The sequence below is a fragment of the Bombyx mori genome, chromosome 14 (assembly GCF_030269925.1).
Source record: "Bombyx mori chromosome 14, ASM3026992v2".
Classification (NCBI taxonomy): Eukaryota; Metazoa; Arthropoda; class Insecta; order Lepidoptera; family Bombycidae; genus Bombyx; species Bombyx mori.
This window is the reverse complement of record NC_085120.1, coordinates 10,804,543-10,824,794: the sequence shown is the minus strand read 5'-3', so window position 1 is coordinate 10,824,794 and position 20,252 is coordinate 10,804,543. Positions and strand designations below refer to the sequence as shown.

General features: G+C 35.4%; 3 protein-coding genes across 9 annotated transcripts in view; 2 read left to right on the top strand and 1 right to left on the bottom strand.

Annotated features, from left to right (window-relative positions):
* LOC101741619 (hemicentin-1) overlaps positions 1-20,252 on the top strand; it is a 97,878-nt gene that overhangs the window by 74,989 nt on the left and 2,637 nt on the right. For 3 of the 6 annotated variants that reach the window (XM_062672147.1, XM_062672146.1, XM_062672145.1), the window contains exon 64: positions 1,503-2,837. The exons of 2 other annotated variants lie outside the window; for them this stretch is intronic. In XM_062672147.1, coding sequence (XP_062528131.1) covers positions 1,503-1,603 — 101 coding nt within the window. In that variant the 3' untranslated portion in view covers positions 1,604-2,837. Of the gene's footprint in view, positions 1-330; positions 2,838-20,252 lie in introns of those variants that run through there. One more of the 6 variants, XM_038015516.2, reaches the window with a different exon arrangement.
* On the bottom strand, positions 2,834-20,209 carry LOC101736307 (uncharacterized). Of its 2 annotated transcripts, none has more exons than XM_062672167.1 (6): positions 20,093-20,209; positions 5,344-5,555; positions 5,207-5,259; positions 4,696-4,794; positions 4,165-4,265; positions 2,834-3,661 (listed from the first exon to the last, which is right to left on the bottom strand). In XM_062672167.1, exons 1-6 carry the CDS (start codon positions 20,158-20,160, stop codon positions 3,562-3,564), a joined length of 633 nt encoding a protein of 210 aa, XP_062528151.1. In that variant the 5' UTR covers positions 20,161-20,209; the 3' UTR covers positions 2,834-3,561. The 2 variants fall into 2 exon arrangements, with proteins under 2 accessions (XP_062528151.1, XP_037871397.1); XM_038015469.2 differs by lacking the exon at positions 20,093-20,209 and adding an exon at positions 6,459-7,053.
* Positions 7,224-16,534, top strand: LOC101736515 (centromere/kinetochore protein zw10). Its single transcript, XM_004923739.5, has 5 exons — positions 7,224-9,366; positions 9,445-9,648; positions 10,374-10,519; positions 11,076-11,198; positions 16,309-16,534. Exons 1-5 carry the CDS (start codon positions 7,875-7,877, stop codon positions 16,519-16,521), a joined length of 2,178 nt encoding a protein of 725 aa, XP_004923796.2. The 5' UTR covers positions 7,224-7,874; the 3' UTR covers positions 16,522-16,534.

Here is a 20,252-nt window from a genome sequence, read left to right as displayed (position 1 = left end):
ATAAGTTCCAAGGTCTCAGTATAGTCACAACGACTGCCCCACCCTTCAAACCGAAACGCATTACTGCTTCACGGCAGAAATAGGCGGGGTTGTGGTACCTACCCGGGTGGACTCACAAGAGGGCCTACCAGCAGTAAATGTATGAAATTTAAGTTCTGTGTGCTTAATGCGAGTTCTTTAACGTTGTCGATCGCGTAAAAGTTAACTCAAATTTGTATGGAGTTTGAACAGCGCCCCTAGCGGCAAAAGAAGGGAAATTGTTCCAACTCCATACAAATTTGAAATAAAAAACTCGCACTAAGGACACTGTTGTTTTAACGTATGTTACAGCGCCTTCATACAATGACCCATATTCATAGAGTTACTATTCTAACTGGAGTGCTTACTTCGTTTGACATAAAAACTAAAAATATACTTTATCTCTATGGCTTAAAGTTTATTTTTAAATAGCAAAAGATGTAAGGAAAAACGGTCTGAAAAGAGAATGATTATTAAGTGGTGGTGTCCCTCTCGCACATTTTACAAACAAAAAGCAGTGTTGCTAGCTTAGAGGATTTTCCATAAAATCTCGGAATTTGGACCCCGTCTTCGTTATCAAAAATGGCTTTTAGTGGTTAGTGGATTTTTTAGTAGCTTGGGTGTTGTTGAAAATTATCGAAAAGTTTAAAATCAATCCACTTTACAGGATTTTAAACATTTTATGACAATAATATATCTAAATACATATTATTTAAACGAAGTGACTTAAACTTAACTAGAAAATGTTGCGAGAATTTAGAATTTCCATCAACGTCAAAAATTAAATTGGTTCAAAATAAACGTACAAAGTTATGGTGAAATTAGTTTCTGATGATGACAATTTATTAAAATAAATTATATAAGAAGTATTGATTATATGATATATATTGATTTTTAATAGAACATCATATATTAATAAAGCTTATTAACAAAAAAATTATTGTTCTATGTTAATAAGAACTCTGTTTAATGGAAAATTTAATGGTAGGTACGTAGATTTCTGATGGTTTTCATGTTGAATTTGGTGGGAAGCCAGATTAATTGTTGGCATCACCGAAAAAGAGCTATGAATGGATTAAAAGAAAAATGGCGTCTATTTACGTTTGTAGTGCGAAGTTAAAATGGCACTGATACAGCTTGTGGCTTGTTTTTTTTTCGAAAATCGTGAAAGTTTCCGTGTAATCATGGTGAACACTTTTAATGTAAGTGGTTTTAAGCGAGAATCGTCTCCAGTTTGTGGAATATCCTTCCATATGTCAGATTCATTGATAAATTTTTACTAGTGTGAGCATATATTTTTAAAATGTGAGATATTTTTTCTCATTATAATATTTAATACCATTTGTCTTGTAAATTGTACTTAATCTATGTCATATACTAAATTTGAAAAAACAATCGTGAAAACTATAATTTTGCAATGTATTTTTCATATTATAAGAGCCATCACGTGGTATTTTTTGAACTTTTTTTATTGTATTGAATAGCGTCGCACGGAAGCATGTATATCATTTGCCTGACGTTAAGCGAACGAGTAGGATCTTCTAGTAAATATGACGTTGGAATTTCTGGAAAATGTCCTATATAAAGGTCAAACAAGAAGAATCAAGTACTCAAACGCAAGAAATAAAAAATACCCCGAGAAAAGCAAAATTACGACAAGATGTTAAGGTATTGAAACAAAAACTTAAAAGTCGCGAAATAGTGATTGTAAATATAAAGTCGATTTTAGATTTATTAAAGAAAAATGGCGATTTTTAATTGAATTGAAATTTAAATTGCGAAATTTTAATGATACTCATGGTCCACTTAGATATTGATTAAAATAAATTATGTATTTCGTTGAAAAAAAAGAATTTACTTAAAATAGAGGAAATGTTATATTATAAGACTACAGAAAATTAACTGAACTTAATAATAATAATATGTATAACCAATATTTTGTAAATAGAGATCAAGTACTATGTGTATCGTGTTATGTGTATTGACTTGTCATTTAAGAGTTATTTAATTGTCTACATATAACAAATAAATGAATTTCAGTTCATTTCATTTTATTACCCATTGTGTTTTATTTCCTAAAATGTAACTAGTAGACTTAATATACACGTGTCATTAAAATAGCACAGAAGTAAAAATACAAACAATTTTAAATCAATTGAAGATGTGAATGTAGGAAAAGAGCACCCGATACGCGCAGACCATGTGTGTTGCAGTGTCTCACTCAGTATGTCAAATATTAATTTGCACGGCCCACTTAGCCAGTACATTAAAGTAGGAATTGCGTAATTAAGTTCAACATAATATATTATTTAAGTCGCGGTTGAGTATTCGGACGTTAAACACGAGTTTGAGGAAGTTTAAGTAATAGAACTGAGGTAATGATGTTTGTAATAAAACTCAGTGCTAGATTTTCGACAACGCAGCAATTTCCAAAAAAAACCGTCGAAAAAAAGTCACCATGACGACGAAGCAATGTTTAGAATTGAATTTACATAAATAAAAGGTTGCAAGCACGTGTTTTGTATTTACATAGGGTTACACAGAATTACTTAAGGTAAATTCAAAACTTATGCATGTGTATAATTTTGTCCTATAATTAAATTATATATGGTCACCACATTAGACAAGGACACCGCGACCAAAAAGTATTCTCTTTCGAGACCGATTTCTCGGCATTAGACAGCACTCCAGTTGTAGGTACTTATTAACTCCATGCCCATATTATACGGATGAAAACGAAGACTACTATAGCACGGCCACAGATTATCCTACAAGATACGTAACGAGGAAGAGAAATTAATAAAAAAATATTACGTACATACAACTGTGCTTTATTATTTATTTTCTCTAAGAAATATTAACTAAGTTAGAGTATGCAATAGTATTACATACCTTCAGCTTAAGGTACGTGTTGAATATTGAAAACTTTTGAATGATTTTTTCATCTAACTAAATTTGATTTAAAAAACATAAATATTTTTAATAAATGTTAATTAATAACTATAATTTATATTATTAACAATGATTTATATTATTAACAATAATTTATAGACAGTTTCTATACAATAATTTTATATTGTACTATTTTAAAATCAAAACTACAATGTTTAGGTTGCACAACTTCCTAATTCCGTATGAAGCTATTTTTAAAGTTAGTCGGTTGTGTCAGGAAAGGAAGGAGATAAGGAATTCAAAAACTGCGAATAATATTGCTGATTCTTTTCTAATACTAGAACAACCTAATTGGAAGTGTATTACTTTTTATTAATTAATCTACACGAAAAAATTCTTTAATCCAAAATTATTCCTAATGCGAAATGCTTACAAACGGTATTTAATGATTTCACGTAGATTTTATCACCACTTAATATGTAAAAAAAAAAAATTGGTAAGTTAATTGTATCTAATATAATGTTGATAATAATCATTAAGGGTAATTAAAGTTTAATAAAATTAAGACTTGACAATCTGACTTCTTCGTGGGTGAAAAACGTTTTTGACAGTTGACAGTTAATTCAACTTCAAATTTACGCGGGAAATTTGCTAAGTCGTTATAGGCGGCAATAGTTCGTTACCAATCATCTTCTTTATTGGTCCCCGCTTTGGGTCGAACACTCTTTCGTCATTCTTCCGAGTAAAATTCCTGGAACAAAAGACCCAAAGTACAAAATAATTATATGAGCATTGAAATTCTAATCGAATTTTTAGTTTTCTTTAAAGAATGGTAAAAAATTTATAATAGATTATCTCTATGAGATTTTCACTGGTGGTAGGACCTCTTGGGAGTCCGCACGGGTAGGTACCACCACCCCGCCTATTTCCGCCGTGAAGCAGCAATGCGTTTCGGTTCGAAGGGTGGGGTAGCCGTTGTAACTATACATGAGACCTTAGAACTTGTATTTCGAGGTGGGTGGCGCATTTACGTTGTAGATGTCTATGGGCTCCAGTAACCACTTAACACCAGGTGGGCTGTGAGCTCGTCCATCCACCTAAGTAATAAAAAAAGGGATTTATTAATTTTGAAATTACCAAGATCATGTTGCTTAAAGGTCTCCTCCGACCGTCCCTCTTCCTTCCTGCCCTGTACAAGTTCCATTCATTCTCCACCGGCTACTTTCATTTTATACCGATACAAAGAATACTTACTGCCAATACCCTCCATTCTTTTGCAGTCTCATGATATTGTTCTGGCATATCATCAACTCGTTTTGTAAATATGTCCGTTGATCGTTCACTCTCACGAACAGCTGTTGACGGTAAATATTGTTTGACATTTAATTTTATTATCTATACGATAACTTAATATTATCTGTGCTTTGATTTGTCCAATGTTGGCATCCCTTAAGAACTATGAAAATACGACAGCGGCGAATCTTGTAAGCAAATGTATGTCTTAATATTAAAGGCCGTCAAACCAAAGCTGGTTAAGTTAGTTACATATTTTTTGGTGACTGCCCACCACTGAATACTCTCCATGTACTTAATACGAAAAAGTACATTTTATAACGGTCAGGAAATACCATGAAGGGTAGTTCATTCCAAAACCGGATGGTACGTGGTAAAATAAATCTCTGAAAACTCCCTGCAGATAAATACAGCTTTAGTGGCGGACGGTGCGATGCTAATAAAGCGATGTAAAGTCAAATTAGATTGGCAAATGGTTTTGTTCTTTTTTACCTTTGACTCCGAATCCAAACGCCATTCTTTACTGCGCAGTGTACTTATCAAATCAGTTTTGAGCCTTTCAAATCTTTTCACTGTACGCAACAGTTCTGCCTGCAAATAGTGGCTTCTCTAAGATTAAGTTAACCAATTTACTTGCATCTTCCTTTGTATTTTTAAATAAACAATAATATAAGAAAAAAATATGAGAGACTTCTATATTAATGTTGGGGCGTAATACGAAATCCCACGAGTGGGAACATTCTACTTACTTCTGATATTATATATAGTATTGCGGCTTATTGCGCTCTGAAGCATAGAATAACTATAATTTGAAATATACTATATAACTACTATATACTATACAAAAATAGCGACTTAAAATTTCCATCTCATTGAAGGTGGGAAACGGCTTTCTCTATTTGATGCATAGATAGGTTTCCTACTTCAGTGATTTGATGTCTATAGCGGATAGCCCTGCCTCTCAATCGAATGTAATAAAATAATAAGAATAACATTTACGTACCGGGGTTAAAAGATCTAAATTTATATTTAAATCGTCATGTTTCAGTTTACAATCTGAAACAAAGCACAACAAAATCAGTTTGATTAAAATAGAAGTAATTATAGATGTCGCTAGTAGCCCGTAGCTCAAAAACCCACCAGGACCGCACATTTTTGCATTTTTAATTTTCTCCTTCAATAACGGAAGTTGCTCCTTCAAAGTATCTATAGCGTCTAAGAGTTGTTTGTGTTTAGAGCTTTCTCTAGACAGAGCATCGTCATGATCCCATGGGTATTCTGGTTTGCGTAGTTCTTCTTGCATTTGCATAATTTGTTTTTCAATTTCTCCATTTTGCCAGGATGCGGATTCTCTGAAGTGAAAACAAACTGCCAGTGAACATACAATCTTCGAAAATTTCAACTATTATTTTAAAATAAGTTGAAGAATTAAAAACAAAGTATAGTTAGTAGTACAAAATATAGTAACAAAGTACGTAGCTGACTGATTTGGTATTTATCATAATTAATTTATCTTAATAAAGCTAATACATAAAATATATTAAAGAAAAAAGATAAATTGGCCAATAAAGTACTGAAAAAAAATCTGGAAAACATTGAGAAATAAAGCTTTGTTTCAAAATCGAAGTCCAACTTAAAATAGGCTTAAAAGAGATAATAGCAATAAAGTTTCGTAATTTTTGCGAAACAGAAAACAGAAAATAAAATTACAGAATATGCTGTTTCTTTTCTATACAGCATATTTTGGCATAATGTTTGTTAGACGAACGTAAATATTAACATCAGTATTCAAAATCTACTGTATCCTCCTCTACTCTTTTGAAAATCAAATCTTACTTATTTAACTTCTGTGATTGATAGAAGACTGAAAAAATCATATCAGCCGATCCTTAAATTATACTTTGGCCAATAATTATATTCGAATATACTTATGTAAGTAATCTAGTTTATGTTGCATTAAAATAGTAAATCATGGTAACAGAATTAGAGAAAATGCGCTTAGTCTATTATGCATAGGCTTAGCTAGTGGATCATTAGGAATTGGAGAAAAAATATTTCCTTCATATATTCTCTGAATCTAGAGGTGCACTAGGGGGCGTTTTTAGAAGCTATACATATCTCTAAATTGGTCGTCAAAATTCTGTAAAGATATTGCGCGAGAAATTTACTTGCGTTAGTTTACTCATTAGAAAGAAAAATACTTGAGCTTGTGTATTTTTATACCAAATAAATACAGCTTAAGTCTCGTCACTAACCTACAATTTTTTTCATGCTCTAGTTCATTTTTCAGCGATTCTATTTCCATATCGTTCATTTTAATAGTTTCCTTAAAAACACAGTTCCATAAATGTGTTTGTGACTAGTGATTACACAGAAATTATGCCCTTGAGTAAAATTGATTTTACAACTCCTTAGCAACAAAATGCTAAATAGTTGGTACCACCTGCGCTCACCACGATTTTTTTTTTATCGTAGCTGCGTGGTGCATGAAAATGATGATCAATTTACATGTCGCCTTGACCCGTATTTTATTTCTAAAAGTACTTTTGACTGTAGAGCAAACAGAGGTCACCGTATTAGTACAGAAGTTATAATCAATTGTAACTGTGTAAGAATTTCATTACTATAGACTGAATCAGAAAATTAAGGAATCAATCTGCTCGTTAGTCAAAATCACAGCGCAAACTTTACGAAATCTGCTGAACAGGGGTTTAGTATTCGTCCCTTGGAGCGAAAATTTACGAAAAGCTAACCGTAAACCATAGTACTACTTTTTATTGCAATTTTAGCTTAAATGGGTTCACGGTCCACCTGGGTCCAACACCCATCTTGAGATACGAGTTCTAATTAACAGTTCTTTTGTCATAATTCTAACCAATCGAGTTTCAAAGTCGAACATCATAGATAATACACATAAATATAACGGATGTGTATTTATTAACTATGGAAGCGATTAATACCATAGATAATACACTTATGAATGTATGTACCTACTTAAAATTTGAATTATTTTGAGAGACTTTTTGGCGGGAACGCGAGGAGTGAAGTTGTGTGATTTGTTTTATTTTGTCTATTTAGTGTTTCTTCGGGTTTAAATGTGTAATAATGGTGGTTTATTAACCGTTTAATATCTGTGAAAGTGCACAAATGTGGGAAAATGAAACAAAGCCCCTGGACGTAACTTCTCGGGATCCTCCAAAAAGTCCACTGAAAAATCTTAGTAAATGACCACCATTTTACTGAGATTAGACGTCATCTCATATCATCTCATTTAATTTCATCCTAGTTGATTAATGTCTCAAATTAATCATTTTCATTTCATTTCACTCCATAATATCATTTTTCATAAAATTAAGAATATAGATTAAAATAAGACATGACTTAAAGGTCTCAGTTACCAGGTCATAAAATCTCTTAAAAAAAAAGAACTATTTTGAATTTCCCGTGACGGGTATTTAATAAAACTGTAGATGTACATAATTTTATTTATTCCCTGGTGTTTAATATCGAAATAAATATTCAATTTCATTTAATTTAATAGGTTAAAAGGTACCAAAGATACCAAATCTTCAATTACGCAAAACTATTAAATTGAAATGTAAAATTTTAAATAGGACCCTAGTCATTCTACTCTACGTACATAGAAACTTAGCTACCGCATTCTATGAAACATGAGTCTAGTAAGTTGTGCAGTTTCAGAAGAAGCCAACAAAATTAATAGTGATAATGTAAAGAAATATCAACATGAACTTTTACCGAAACTGAAGGATTTGACTGAGCGAGTACAACTTTTATCGTGGGCTCTCCAACAGAATGTGATAGATACATACATTAATTACACTGTAACGAAGAGTCTAGAACAATTGAATTTTAAAAGTCGTAAATTGAAAATTGATAATGACTATAATACACTAGAAGAAGAATTAAGAACTTTCACTGAAGATTTTAATGATAACGATGGAATTATGAAGAACGCGGAAGCATTGCACAAATCCTACCATATTTTAAAGGATTTATGTGTTTTAGGGGAAGCTAAAAGTGTTATAAATCGAGCAAATCACGAATTTAACAGATATAACTATTCTGAAGCAATGTTGTCTTTAAAAAACTTAAAAGGTCAGTTAGATAATGTTAAAGCGGATGGGAATGTTGCTAAAGTAGTTCTTAACTTATATGATCATGTTGAGAATCAACTAGCACTTTTTACCGCGCATTTAAGCATTGAATGGGAAGACGTATTCACTTGGAGCGAGAAAAAAGGTTTAAATTTCTTGATTTACTCATTATCAGTGCAACAAAGTGATCAGGTGCTGTTACAGAGGATCTTAAATACATTGTATGTTACTGACAGAATGAAGGCTGAGCTCTGGTCTTTCTCTGATTTCTTCATAAATAAACTAGTACATAATGTTATAAGACATAATTGTGATATATTTACTGAAGATCACATTGGTGCTATAGTCTTCAACATAAAGATTGATTTAAGTGACAACACTAAGCCAAATTATCAAACCATATTTAACAACTTAACTGCCATATTTGAATTTCTGCAATCAACATTAGGTTCTCAGTTTCAAAGCGATGAGACATTCACTCAGATATTTGCAAAGTCAATAAAAAGTGATTTCTTTGATAAAATTATAGAAGACTGTGTAAGAAGTAATTTGCAGTCTTATGATGGCAGCTATCAAAGTTACAAAAACATTGTCATAGAACTTGATTCGTTCAATAAATTTTTAATTGAAATTAAATTTGTCGATCCCGATGATTCACCTCTGAACAGCTACATAGAGAACACAGAATGTTTACTTTACAACAAGAAATGTGAAAAGTTATTGATCAACGTTAGAAGTTTAATTTCCCAGAGTTTATCATATGATTCAATTGAAGTAGGCTCCACATTAAATGACAATAAGACAGATCAATCTAATAATGAAATACCATGGGATCTAAATGCACCAGTATACTTACCAAAATGTATGATTTCACGAAATGTTAAAACAATAATGACACTGATAAAGGATCATTTGGAAGAAAGCTCAAAACTTCCAGAAAAGTACAGTATGAAGTTTGTGTCTTATATTAAAGATATTGCAGTAATGTATCAATGTGTTGTACCAAGAAAATTCAAAATTAACTTGGAAAGCTGCCCATCTGATATTGGTATGAATGACAATTATCCTCTTATCAAAGTGTTAATTCACAGAATTTTGCTCACATCTATGGTTAATTTTTTTACAGCACTATTCTTTAATAACTGCTACTATCTGGCACATGGGCTTGTTGGCCCACCATGGTGTACGACTCTCCCACAGGACTTAGCTGATCGTCTTGTACTGGTACTCTTTGAATGCATCCAAGATCTTAGAGTTTTGGGATTGGAGAAGCTATCACTGTACTTACAACAACAGAAAACTGTTATTCAAGAGGGCATTCAGCCTAAAGGTACCTTTAAAATCATTTTAAATTAATAAAAAAAGGCTCAGAGCTCTTAAATAGAGATAGAAAACCTTGTGACCTGAAAAATATGAAATTTGATACTGAAGATACAAGTGTAAGGTATTGTTGGCATTCTACAAAACAATTGATTTCGACCTCATGTCTTAATGCAAGTATGCCATAAATTTACCGAGGACGTCTCACCTTCCGAGCGACGCAGGTGCTCACGGGACACGGCTGTTTCGGTCGCTACCTGCACCTCGTCGCCCGGAGGAAGCCGACGCCGAAGTGCTACCACTGCAGTGGCTGCAACGAGGACACGGCGGAGCACACGTTCGCGGAGCAGCGCCGCATCCTCGTTGCAAAAATAGGACCGGACTTGTCGCTTCCTCGGGGTGGCGCCGCGTGCCTGGTTGTAGTGTTGACCGCGGGAACCCCACTACTCTGACCGGGTTTTGACCCCGGACGGAGATCGGACGCCGGGTGTAAGAGTGCAGAGGAGTCGTTTAGTGGGTGGGCCCTAAATTCCTTGGGCCCGCGGTCTGCACTCAACACCTGCAGATCGTTGAGTCTCACATACCCCGCGCGCCCCCTAGGTGCGGGGACCTCGTAGGAGGTTCGGCAATCGGCCCAAAAAAAAAAAAAAAAACGTATGCCATAAATTTGCCTGTCTGCATAGAGCAAGAAAAAGGTACCTATTCCAAATAGTTCATAAGTTAAAATTTTTACAGAATCAACATCTTGGACCCATGAAGAGTTTGAGCACTTTGACTGTGGTATCAATCGAGCTATGACCCTAATGAAAGAACTAAAGACCTCATGGCTCCACATACTGCCGTCTCGGATGTACGTTATGTCTATGTGTACCCTTATTGAGGTAAGAAATCTAAGTATATTTATTGATTGATGTTATTTTGATGTTTACGTTAATTTTCTGATGTCACGTCTAATGTATGGTGCATACAAATAGAACAGCAAGCAGTAATAATTGGAAATTCTATTTCGTCATTCCCATATACTATTATAAAACATTCAGGGCCTCTTATGGAACGTCTATCTTTTGAATTGCCAATTATTGTGTATATAAAAAGAAGGTTTTTGGTTTACTTTCTTATTAAATGTTTATTTTAATATCTCTAATGGTATGTACGTAATGTTAAGTTTAATCAATTTTATCGGTATAATCTTGTGTCATTGTATTTTTCCCTCCATTACTGCTACAAAATTTTACAGTTTGTTTGTGTCTAATAAAGTGATGTTTAATAAATTCTACTATCCAACTTATTATTTAAATACGACAATGTCGGTGAACAAACACCTAACTATTAAAGGTGGTCCTCAAATATGATACATAGCGTTTACTGTCCAGAACTGTACATTTATTTATTATTATGACTTCTTGTAGATTATTATCAGCTGACTTGCTATTTCAGGTTTTATGTGAAACTGTATTAAACCGTATTTTCTGCGACATCAAGCATGTCAGTGAAGATTTGGTATACTTGATTGCCACTAGAATTGAGGATACTTTAGAGGAAGTTGTCACATTGTTTGAGGTTAGTATTATCAAGACAACACCCCGATATTTTAGTTTTATACTAAGGCTTTAATTGTAGTACCAGCCTATATTGAACGGAAAACCTTACAGAAGGAAACTGTTAGCTGTAACTGATGGATTCTGCACAATACTTAATATAATATTATTATTGCTTAAGTCATGTGTTGCAGATAGTGCAAAAGACACAGTAAAATATAATTTTTTTTTTTTTTTTTTTTTTTTTTTTTTTTTTTTTTTTTTTTTTTTTTTTTTTTTTTTTTTTTTTTTTTTTTTATCTACAATCAGTATCCAGTACTTTTATTAGATGAGTTGAAATTTTCTAAGTCAGTAAGAGCGTGACTCCAGCGAGCCATCTACTCTAAATTTAAGCTTTGTCATTGAACTATATGACGTCTTTTCTCTTGAGCCGTTTACCGTAACTACGTTTTTTCAAGGCGGCAGCCAGATTGTTTGGGTGCTTTTCCAGTCTTTCGTGGTGTTTTTGTTTAAATTTTATGATTTCCTGCAATATTGTAGGCATCCCTAGTTCTTTGTGTATTTCAGTGTTTGTGACCAACCACGGAACACCACTTATGGAGCGCAAGATACAGTTTTGCATTCTTTGTATAATACTGATATTCGAATTGCAGGCGCTACCCCATAATTCGATTCCGTACAGCCAAACTGGCTTAAGGATAACTTTGTAAATTAAAAGTTTGTTGTCAACACTCAGCTTGCTGTTACGTCCCAACAGCCAATGGAGATTTTTGTATCGGATGTTTAGTTCCTGTCTCTTAGTTTGAATGTGGTGTTTCCATGTTAGGCGGCGGTCCAAGTGCATTCCCAGGTATCTTACATTATCTTGATGAGGCAATATAGCGTTATTAACATGGACAGGTGGACAATCACCTTTTCGCAATGTGAATGTAACATGTACCGACTTGTTTGCACTGGCTCTTATTCGCCACTTGTGTAGCCATGTGGATATTTTATCAAGACCTTTTTGCAATCTCTGTGATGCTACAAAACGATCCGTGTGACTCGCCAATATTGCAGTATCATCGGCGAATGTTGCAGTGGTAACATCATTAACCTCAGGTAGGTCAGCAGTGTATATAGTATATAATAGTGGTCCCAGGACTGATCCCTGTGGTACACCTGCTGAGATATCACAGAATCGTGACAAAGAATCCCCTTCTTTCACCTGGAATATTCTGTCTCCGAGATACGATTTTAGCAGACAATAATACTGATGAGGTAGCGCTGCCTTTAATTTATACAGGAGGCCTTTATGCCAAACTTTATCAAAGGCCTGCTGTATATCTAGAAACGCCGAGGAGCAGTAGAGTTTTTCTTCCAAACTTTTGCGTATTTTTTCACAGACTCTGTGAACTTGTTCGACCGTGCCATGATTTCGTCTAAACCCAAATTGATGATCAGGAATGATTTTTTCGTCATTGAGGATTGGGACAAGTCTACCTTTCAGGAGCTTCTCGAAAACTTTGGAAAGTATTGGCAGCAAGCTTATAGGTCGGTATGAAGATACTTCATTGGGTGGTTTGCCCATCTTGTGAATCATAATTATGTGAGATACTTTCCAGGCCATTGGAAAATACTGGACTCTTAGTATGCTATTATAGAGTGAAGTCAGGAACACTACCACCTTCCTTGGAATTTGTTTTAATATCTCCTTGGTTATAAGATCATATCCGGGAGCCTTTTTATCCTGTAGTTTTGATATAACTCTCCAAACTTCGCGTACTGTGACTGGCCGCTGTGGGGGTAGCATTTGGAAGTCTTGTAGCAGAATTTCATTGATATGTTCCTCATGTACTAAATCTATGTCAGCATTTGGTTTAAAAACTGATTCAAGATGTTGAGCGAATGCGTTTGCTTTTTCTTGAGATGTTCGCGCCCAACCATTCATGGTTTTTATCGGAGGTTTGAATGACTGAGGTCTGCTATAATTCTTGGTGAATTTCCACAACGAGTAATTAGTTGCTGCAGTGGCTGTTAGTGTCACGAGACGATCCTCCAACGTTTTATTGTGCCAGTTGTTCAGTATTTCTTTTAGTTGAACCGCACTCCTATACAGCGCTTTCTTGTCTGCTTCTAATCTGCTTTGGTGCCAGACTCTTCTAAGCCTCCTCTTTTCCAGTACTGCCTTTTTGACTTCCAATGGATAGTTTATACGAGTTTTTACGGACTCTTCTTCAGGCGTGGACATCCAGCATGCTTCTTGGATCAGATTAGTTATGTATCTAGTCGCATTTTCAATATCATCAGGTGTTTTCAGAGATACTTTCAGGTCAATTTTTTCATCAAGGGTTTCCCTGAACGAGTTCCAGTCAGTGCTTTTATTACTCAATTTTTCAGGTGTCGTATATTCTATCACCATTGTACTCAAATTTAGCAGGACTGGAGTGTGGTCTGTGGAGCTGTCATAGCACGACTCAGATTTGATATAGTGTGTTGAAAACCCTTTCAAAATAAAGAAGTCCAATAGGTCTGGAATTTTATTTGGGTCTGAGGGCCAGTAAGTCGGTTCCCCAGTTGAAACTGTGTTTAATTTGCAATCATCCACACAGAGCTTCAACTGTCGTCCTCTTGTGGTCGTTAGTCTCGAGCCCCAGTAAGTGCATTTTGCGTTCCAGTCTCCACCCACGACAAAGCGATTTCCGAGACTTTGGAAGAAATCTATGAACATATCCCCCATGATTTTATGCTTTGGCGGACAGTATATTGCTGACAAGTTAAAACAACCACTTTTGTCTTCAATTAGTATTGTAGTGGCTTGAATGTGATCGGTTTTGTAGCCAGGCATTGGGTGGTGTTTAATTGATTTTCGTACTATTATTGCTGTTCCTGCATGTCCAGTACCATCAGGGTGAGTAGTGACGTAACACACATAGTTTTTGAATTTTATACTAGAGGACGCGGTACAGTGAGCCTCGGAGATTAGCAGCACGTCTAAATTATGCTGAGTCATAAGTAGTTCCGCTTCGTTCTTATTAGGGGCCAGGCCGTTAATGTTCCACGCAGCTATTCTTAACGAAGTCATTTTGAGATCTTATTAATGAGTTTATTTATGAGCATCATTAATGCGCTCATTTGTTGTAGGATGAGGTCGTATTTCTCTGTTTGTTTGAGAAGTAATTGTTCTATTGGTAAAGAGACCGGTGGCTGCAAATTAGGAGAGTCATCAGTCTGTTGTGTGCTGTTAGATCTTATGGCTTCCGCATATGTGTTGTGTATTTGGGTTCTTTGTCTTGGGTATGCAGTCTTAAATTGCTCCCCTTTAATGGATGGTGGATTTTCAAGTATCTTTCTTTTAGTTGTTGGCGGCTTCATCCTTCGTGCAAGGATTTCTCTGTATACCTCGCATCCTTTATAGTTGGCTGGATGTGGTCCACTACAGAGTGCACAAAGCGCAGGTGTATTACGATCTTTTTTATCGCAATCGGAGGTCTTATGGGATTGGCCGCATTTAACACAACGAGGAGGTCGCATACAGTAATTCTTAGAGTGCCCGTATTGCTGGCATCTGTGACATTGGATTATAGACCTTCTTTTCCTCGGGTCTTCGATAACAACAGACTGATGGTATATAAATTTAAGGTCTTTAGCAGCTTTATTGTTTGGGCCGGGCAAGAGATTCACGAAAAAGGTGGAAGTAGGCTTCTTTTCGGGGCCGAATTTCGCATTAATTATTTCTCCCTTAACAATATTTCCGGTGGCTTCTACTTCTTCTTTGATAATGTCAATGGGTGTAGAAGGGTGTAAGTTCCGTATGACAATTCTGAGGCATCTTTCATCCTTTCGATTGAAAGTGTGGCCTATTAGCCCCTTTTCTCTCACTAGGGTAAGGATTCTTTTATACACATCCATGTTAACACAGTTCATCCTTAGTTGGTTTCGATTAGTGATCTTGAATGTGAACTCTGTCACGTCCGCGACAGTTTCTAGCATTTCAGTAAGTTTGTTAATATCGTCGACCCCATATAGAATAATTGGGGGTGGTTTACTTGTTTTTTTAACCGTGGTAGTTTCAGAGTCTTCGTCTGTTAGATCAATTTGAAGACCACTAAATTTATTTGAGGTTATCACAGATTCTGGGACTGGACCGTAAGATGTTTTCTTTCTTTTGACACCTCTGCTTACAGGAACTCTTTGCCATGGTGGTGGGCATGTGGTATCTCTTAGCGTTTCGGCAGAGTCCTCAGAGCTTTGACTACATTTTTCTTTAGCAGACGCTTGGTTCGAAAGACTTCCTAGGGACGAACTTCTTGGCCGATTTAAAAAGAGGCTAGGATGGAATGCCTGCTGAACTAACTTCTTTTGACCAGTAGCATTTACTGGCATAGAAGCCTGGGTTGCCACTTCTATGCCGTCTTCGGTAGCAGATTTCACACCCTCCGGCCCGGGTACCAGAGGGCGCCGGGGGTTAGCCGGGGCGCATGACAAATCACACTCATTACTCTGACTTTCCATATTTTTATAAAGGGGTTGGGAGAAATACTAATGATACTTTCCCAAGGTACCATCGCCACTCTTATTGAGGGAATTTAGTCCTCATGGTTTGTGGTTACCATTATTCAGGTTAATTAACCGCCGCCTGTAGCTCGGCGTTGTTGCTCATTTTGCACCACCCGGAGGGCACGTGTAGGGAGGGTCTAGGAAAAGATGGTAATCCTACGGACGCGAGCAACATCTACCCCCCAAAATATAAATTGATTATTTTATTATTAGTAATGGGTTTTGTTGTTGCTTAGATAGATGGACGAGCTCATGGCCCACCTATCGTTCTCGTCGAACCCGTCGCTTGCGACGAAGGGCTCGACGAATAAATTAACCCACAGACACAGCCCACTGAGTTTCTCGCCGGATCATCTCAGTGTGTCGCGTTTCCGATCCGGTGGTAGATTCTGCGAAGCACGGCTCTTGCTAGGGTTCGTATTAGCAACGTCGTCAGGTTTGAGCCCCGTGAGCTCACCTACTAGTTAAGGTTACGCTGAAATAGCCTCTCAAGGCTATCAGAAACAAAAAAAGGCCCACTTAGTATTAAGTGATTACCGGAATCCATAGACATCATCACATCATTTTCCTGACGAAATCTTTTTTTTTTTCAGGAACCAATTGAATTAGAAGAACAAATATCTATTTGGATAAAGTTTTCAAGAATGCCCCTGTTACTGAAGGCCCAACTTCTAGAAATTTCCGAACTATGGAACAAGGATCGTGAATTATTCAGCGATTACACTTGCGAGGAATTCAGACATGTCGTGAAAATGCGCTTCGCCGATGATAAATATAGATTGAAAATATTGAAAGAAATACAATAAATAATTTTGAGCATTTGTTTTTTTTTAATCTTTCATTTTAATTCGTAAATACAGGTTGTATTGGAATCGTTCCCGAAAACGAAGACAGATGGCGGTAGTTTGAGATTCTAATATGCAACTAGTAATTTTTTTCACTTCGGGCAAAAGGAAACGTAAATCTACTTTATTCCCTCTACACTCTACACTTACCGGACCTCAAAGAATGAGTTCTTATGAGTATTCTTCAAGCACAGGTCAACGTGTTCGTCGAATTCATCTATTATTTTGACGGGAGAACTAACCCATAGACAGAGTCCGACTCCGATCCGGTTGTAGATTTGTGAACCACTACTGCTGGGGCTAGTGTTAGCAGATTCTCTCAGCTTGAGCCCGTGAGCTGACCTACCTTAAGTGTATAATCTATGGACCTACCCGTTCGCACGTAGCTGGCATAGCCTCAAGCTAACAGCGAATAGGTAGTTAAATTTTTTTTTCCTAATCTGATAGCCTTGAGAGGCTATTTCAGCGTAACCTTAACTAGTAGGTGAACTCACGGGGCTCAAACCTAACGACGTTGCTAACACGAACCCTAGCAAGAGCCGTGCTTCGCAGAATCTACCACCGGATCGGAAACGCGACCCACTGAGAACATCTGGCGAGAAACTCAGTGGGATGTGTCTGAGGGTTGTTAAAAAAAAAAGAAATCACGTTCATTAAACCATAGACAAGTGAACGATCAAGCGCAATCGAAAATAGTTTTAATCAAAAATAGAAGCTCAAAGCCGTCTCACACATGTTACACATTCGTTTCCTTGCTTCCGTTCTTCCGCACAGAAAATAGCTTATACTACTAATTACTAATTACGCAACAATACTATTCGACACGCTATTCGTTAGTTATATGCTACATTTGTTCCCGATACCGATTAAGTAGGTATGTTACGAAATATGAGTCGTCTATTATCAAAGGTGGCAATCTGTGCATTTGGACAAAAAAATGTTATTGATATGTCAATACAGATTGATTTGAATATAATCTCAAATATATTAAGTGTATAATCTATGAATATAATTGTCTCCTTCAAAGAATACGGTTCAAAACCTGAATTAAATAAAGGTTAATACTTAACCTGTTATTTATCTAAGATGTCGTTCAGAAGAGTTTTGTGACTGCCAATGGAATACAAAGTCAATAATTAGTTTTTCTGATTTACCAGTAATTGTCCAAAAGTCACATTGCCGGCTTTGATACTAGTCGACTCATATATAACATTAGTGGAGCCGTGAATACCACTAACTTTTTTTTTTATGAATGAGTATTTACTGGTGGCCCAGAGACCTTTCCAGTTTCAGCAGGACAGGTGGGCGAGCAAAGGCTCAGCCAGGGTTGGGATTTGCTAACAGCTGCCCGAGCGCCTCCAAAGGAGACCTAACAATTCAAGAGCAACTGCTACGCGAGTGAAAGCACTAACTGCGTGGAATACATTTGTTGTAACTACTCGTGCGCCACCTGTCGTACGTTGATGGTACTATGCTAAGCTACGCTCAGGCTTAAGGGAAAAATTTACTAAATTTGATTGCTACAGCACGAACGGTATCGTAACGCATAAAATACGAACAAAGTTTGATTAATACGCTTTTATTAGCTTCAGACGCATGTATGTATGTTTGTAACGGAATCTTTGAACATGTTTTTGACCCCCTTCAAAATGTCGGATTAACTCGAAATTTGATATACTTATTAAGGACTGATGACAATTCAATATTAAAACTAAAAATATAAAAAAATTGAAATTCAACTAAAAAATGAAAAATAAATAATAGTTTACAAAAACTAACAAAATACCTACGCTTTTATAGAAAATCCAACTAAAAAAAATTGAAAAAAATTTTTAATAAATTTTAATTAAAAATAGTGTAAGAATAAATGATTTTATTGTAAAAAAAGCGTGCGGTGCATGGTATCAGTAGTTAAAAATATTTTATGAAACAGATATGAGTAGAAGGGTTATTTTGATAATATCCGGAAATGCACCCCACGTTTTTTTTACAATTATTAAAAAAAAAATTAAATTTTTTTTTAGATGGGTTTTCTATAAATGCGTATTTGGTGAGTTTTTTTAAACTATTATTTTTTTATTCAGATTTTAGATGTCTTGACATTACCAGCCTGAAGTCGAATTCAGTAGCCGCTGTAAGCCAGGTAGGTGAGAGCTCGTACACCAGGTAATGCAAATAAACGAAAAAAAAACTTATTAAATTACGGGTATGACAATAAACATTAGTAAAATGTTATTAATGCTTAATTCTAATTTATTCAAGAAACATAAATAATTTTTAAGTTTAAAAATAATTAAACCGGATGTCACGGAACTAATGACAAGGAGAAACGTCCACGAGCAACGGTAACCACTCACCATCAAGTGGGCCGTTTGCTCGTCTGCGTAAAAGGGCAATAAAATAAATAAGGGATGAAGTCCACGAGCAACGGTAACCACTCACCATCAAGTGGGCCGTATGCTCGTCTGCGTAAAAGGGCAATAAAAAAAACTTATACTATAAATCCTGCACATCATGTTAATGGTAGGTAGTTTAATGTTATTTCAATAGTAGTAAACAAATTACTTAATGTAACATATTTTACCTACATACCTACCTACTAAGCTATGATTTGATTTTCTCTATACTAAATAGGTACCTATCTATGAGTCAAAAACTTCTAGAAGAATATCATGTTGTTATTTTATGGTTTTTACTGGATGATATTTGCAGAGAAAGTAGTTGTCCCGAAACGCAACCACCCATTACGCGAATGCTATATAAGTGAGTGCGTTTTTCTTGTACCTGTTATTACGTACATGACCGCGACGATAAATCGATATCGCATTATGAACTACTTATCGGTGGGTACTAATTAAAATTATAAGAAAAAAAAACATTCGAAAATGGAACGTTTAAAATAGTGGCGGGAAAGTGTTTTTTTTTTCTATGTTCCTAGAAATATAGTTGCGGAGATGTGGTATAAGGGTTTACCAATGCGATTAAGAAAATCGATTAAAGTGATAAAGTCAGTGATATTAAAACGAAAAGTGCAGTTCGTAAAGTTCTGAACTTCGTGTTCTTCCGAAATTTTACAGAGCAAAATTAATATTATTGAAATTTTAATGTTAAAATGGGCACAAATGTTCTTTGCTGATATTTAAATTGAAACATTTCACATAATTCCATTCCTTATAACTTACTCCTAGATCGGCCAGAAGTTCTGAAAATACATTTTGTAAACTTGTTCTTGTATATGGTGTACTATTTATGGTTTAAAATTTACAACCAATGTACCCAGATTTATTCTAAAGTTTAATAATTTAATTCGTTGTCAAAATTAAAATAATTAAGTGAAGTAGACATAAAAAACATTAAAATTCTAAACATAAATAGCGAGGCATATTAAATTCTAATTATGAACATAACTACAAAGATGGATAATTAATGTTTATTTTTCTTCTATCAAATATCCACCATGTTGCGTGACCTTAAATTGTTTTTGTTTGTCCGATATACGTTTCCTATACGTATTAGTAAAAGCAATACATACCTAAATATTTTTTGCGACGCGGAACTCCCGTGCACGCATTTACGCATACAACACGCAAAATGAACCATAAATTAGTTTTTCTGAACAGGCAAATACAATATTTCATACACAAGCCGCAAATGAATAAATCGTCAATCGGCGTTTTTTAATGCAAGCATGT

Coding starts and splice junctions, on each gene's coding strand:
- LOC101736515 (XM_004923739.5), top strand. CDS start 7,875: ATGAGTCTAGTAAGTTGTGCAGTTTCAGAAGAAGCCAACAAAATTAAT. Junction 9,649..10,373: donor AGAGGGCATTCAGCCTAAAG/GTACCTTTAAAA, acceptor AAATTTTTACAG/AATCAACATCTTGGACCCAT. Junction 10,520..11,075: donor CTATGTGTACCCTTATTGAG/GTAAGAAATCTA, acceptor TTGCTATTTCAG/GTTTTATGTGAAACTGTATT.
- LOC101736307 (XM_062672167.1), bottom strand. CDS start 20,160: ATGGTTCATTTTGCGTGTTGTATGCGTAAATGCGTGCACGGGAGTTCC. Junction 5,556..20,092: donor GCGTCGCAAAAAATATTTAG/GTATGTATTGCT, acceptor TTTTCACTTCAG/AGAATCCGCATCCTGGCAAA. Junction 4,795..5,206: donor ATTTAGATCTTTTAACCCCG/GTACGTAAATGT, acceptor CACTATTTGCAG/GCAGAACTGTTGCGTACAGT.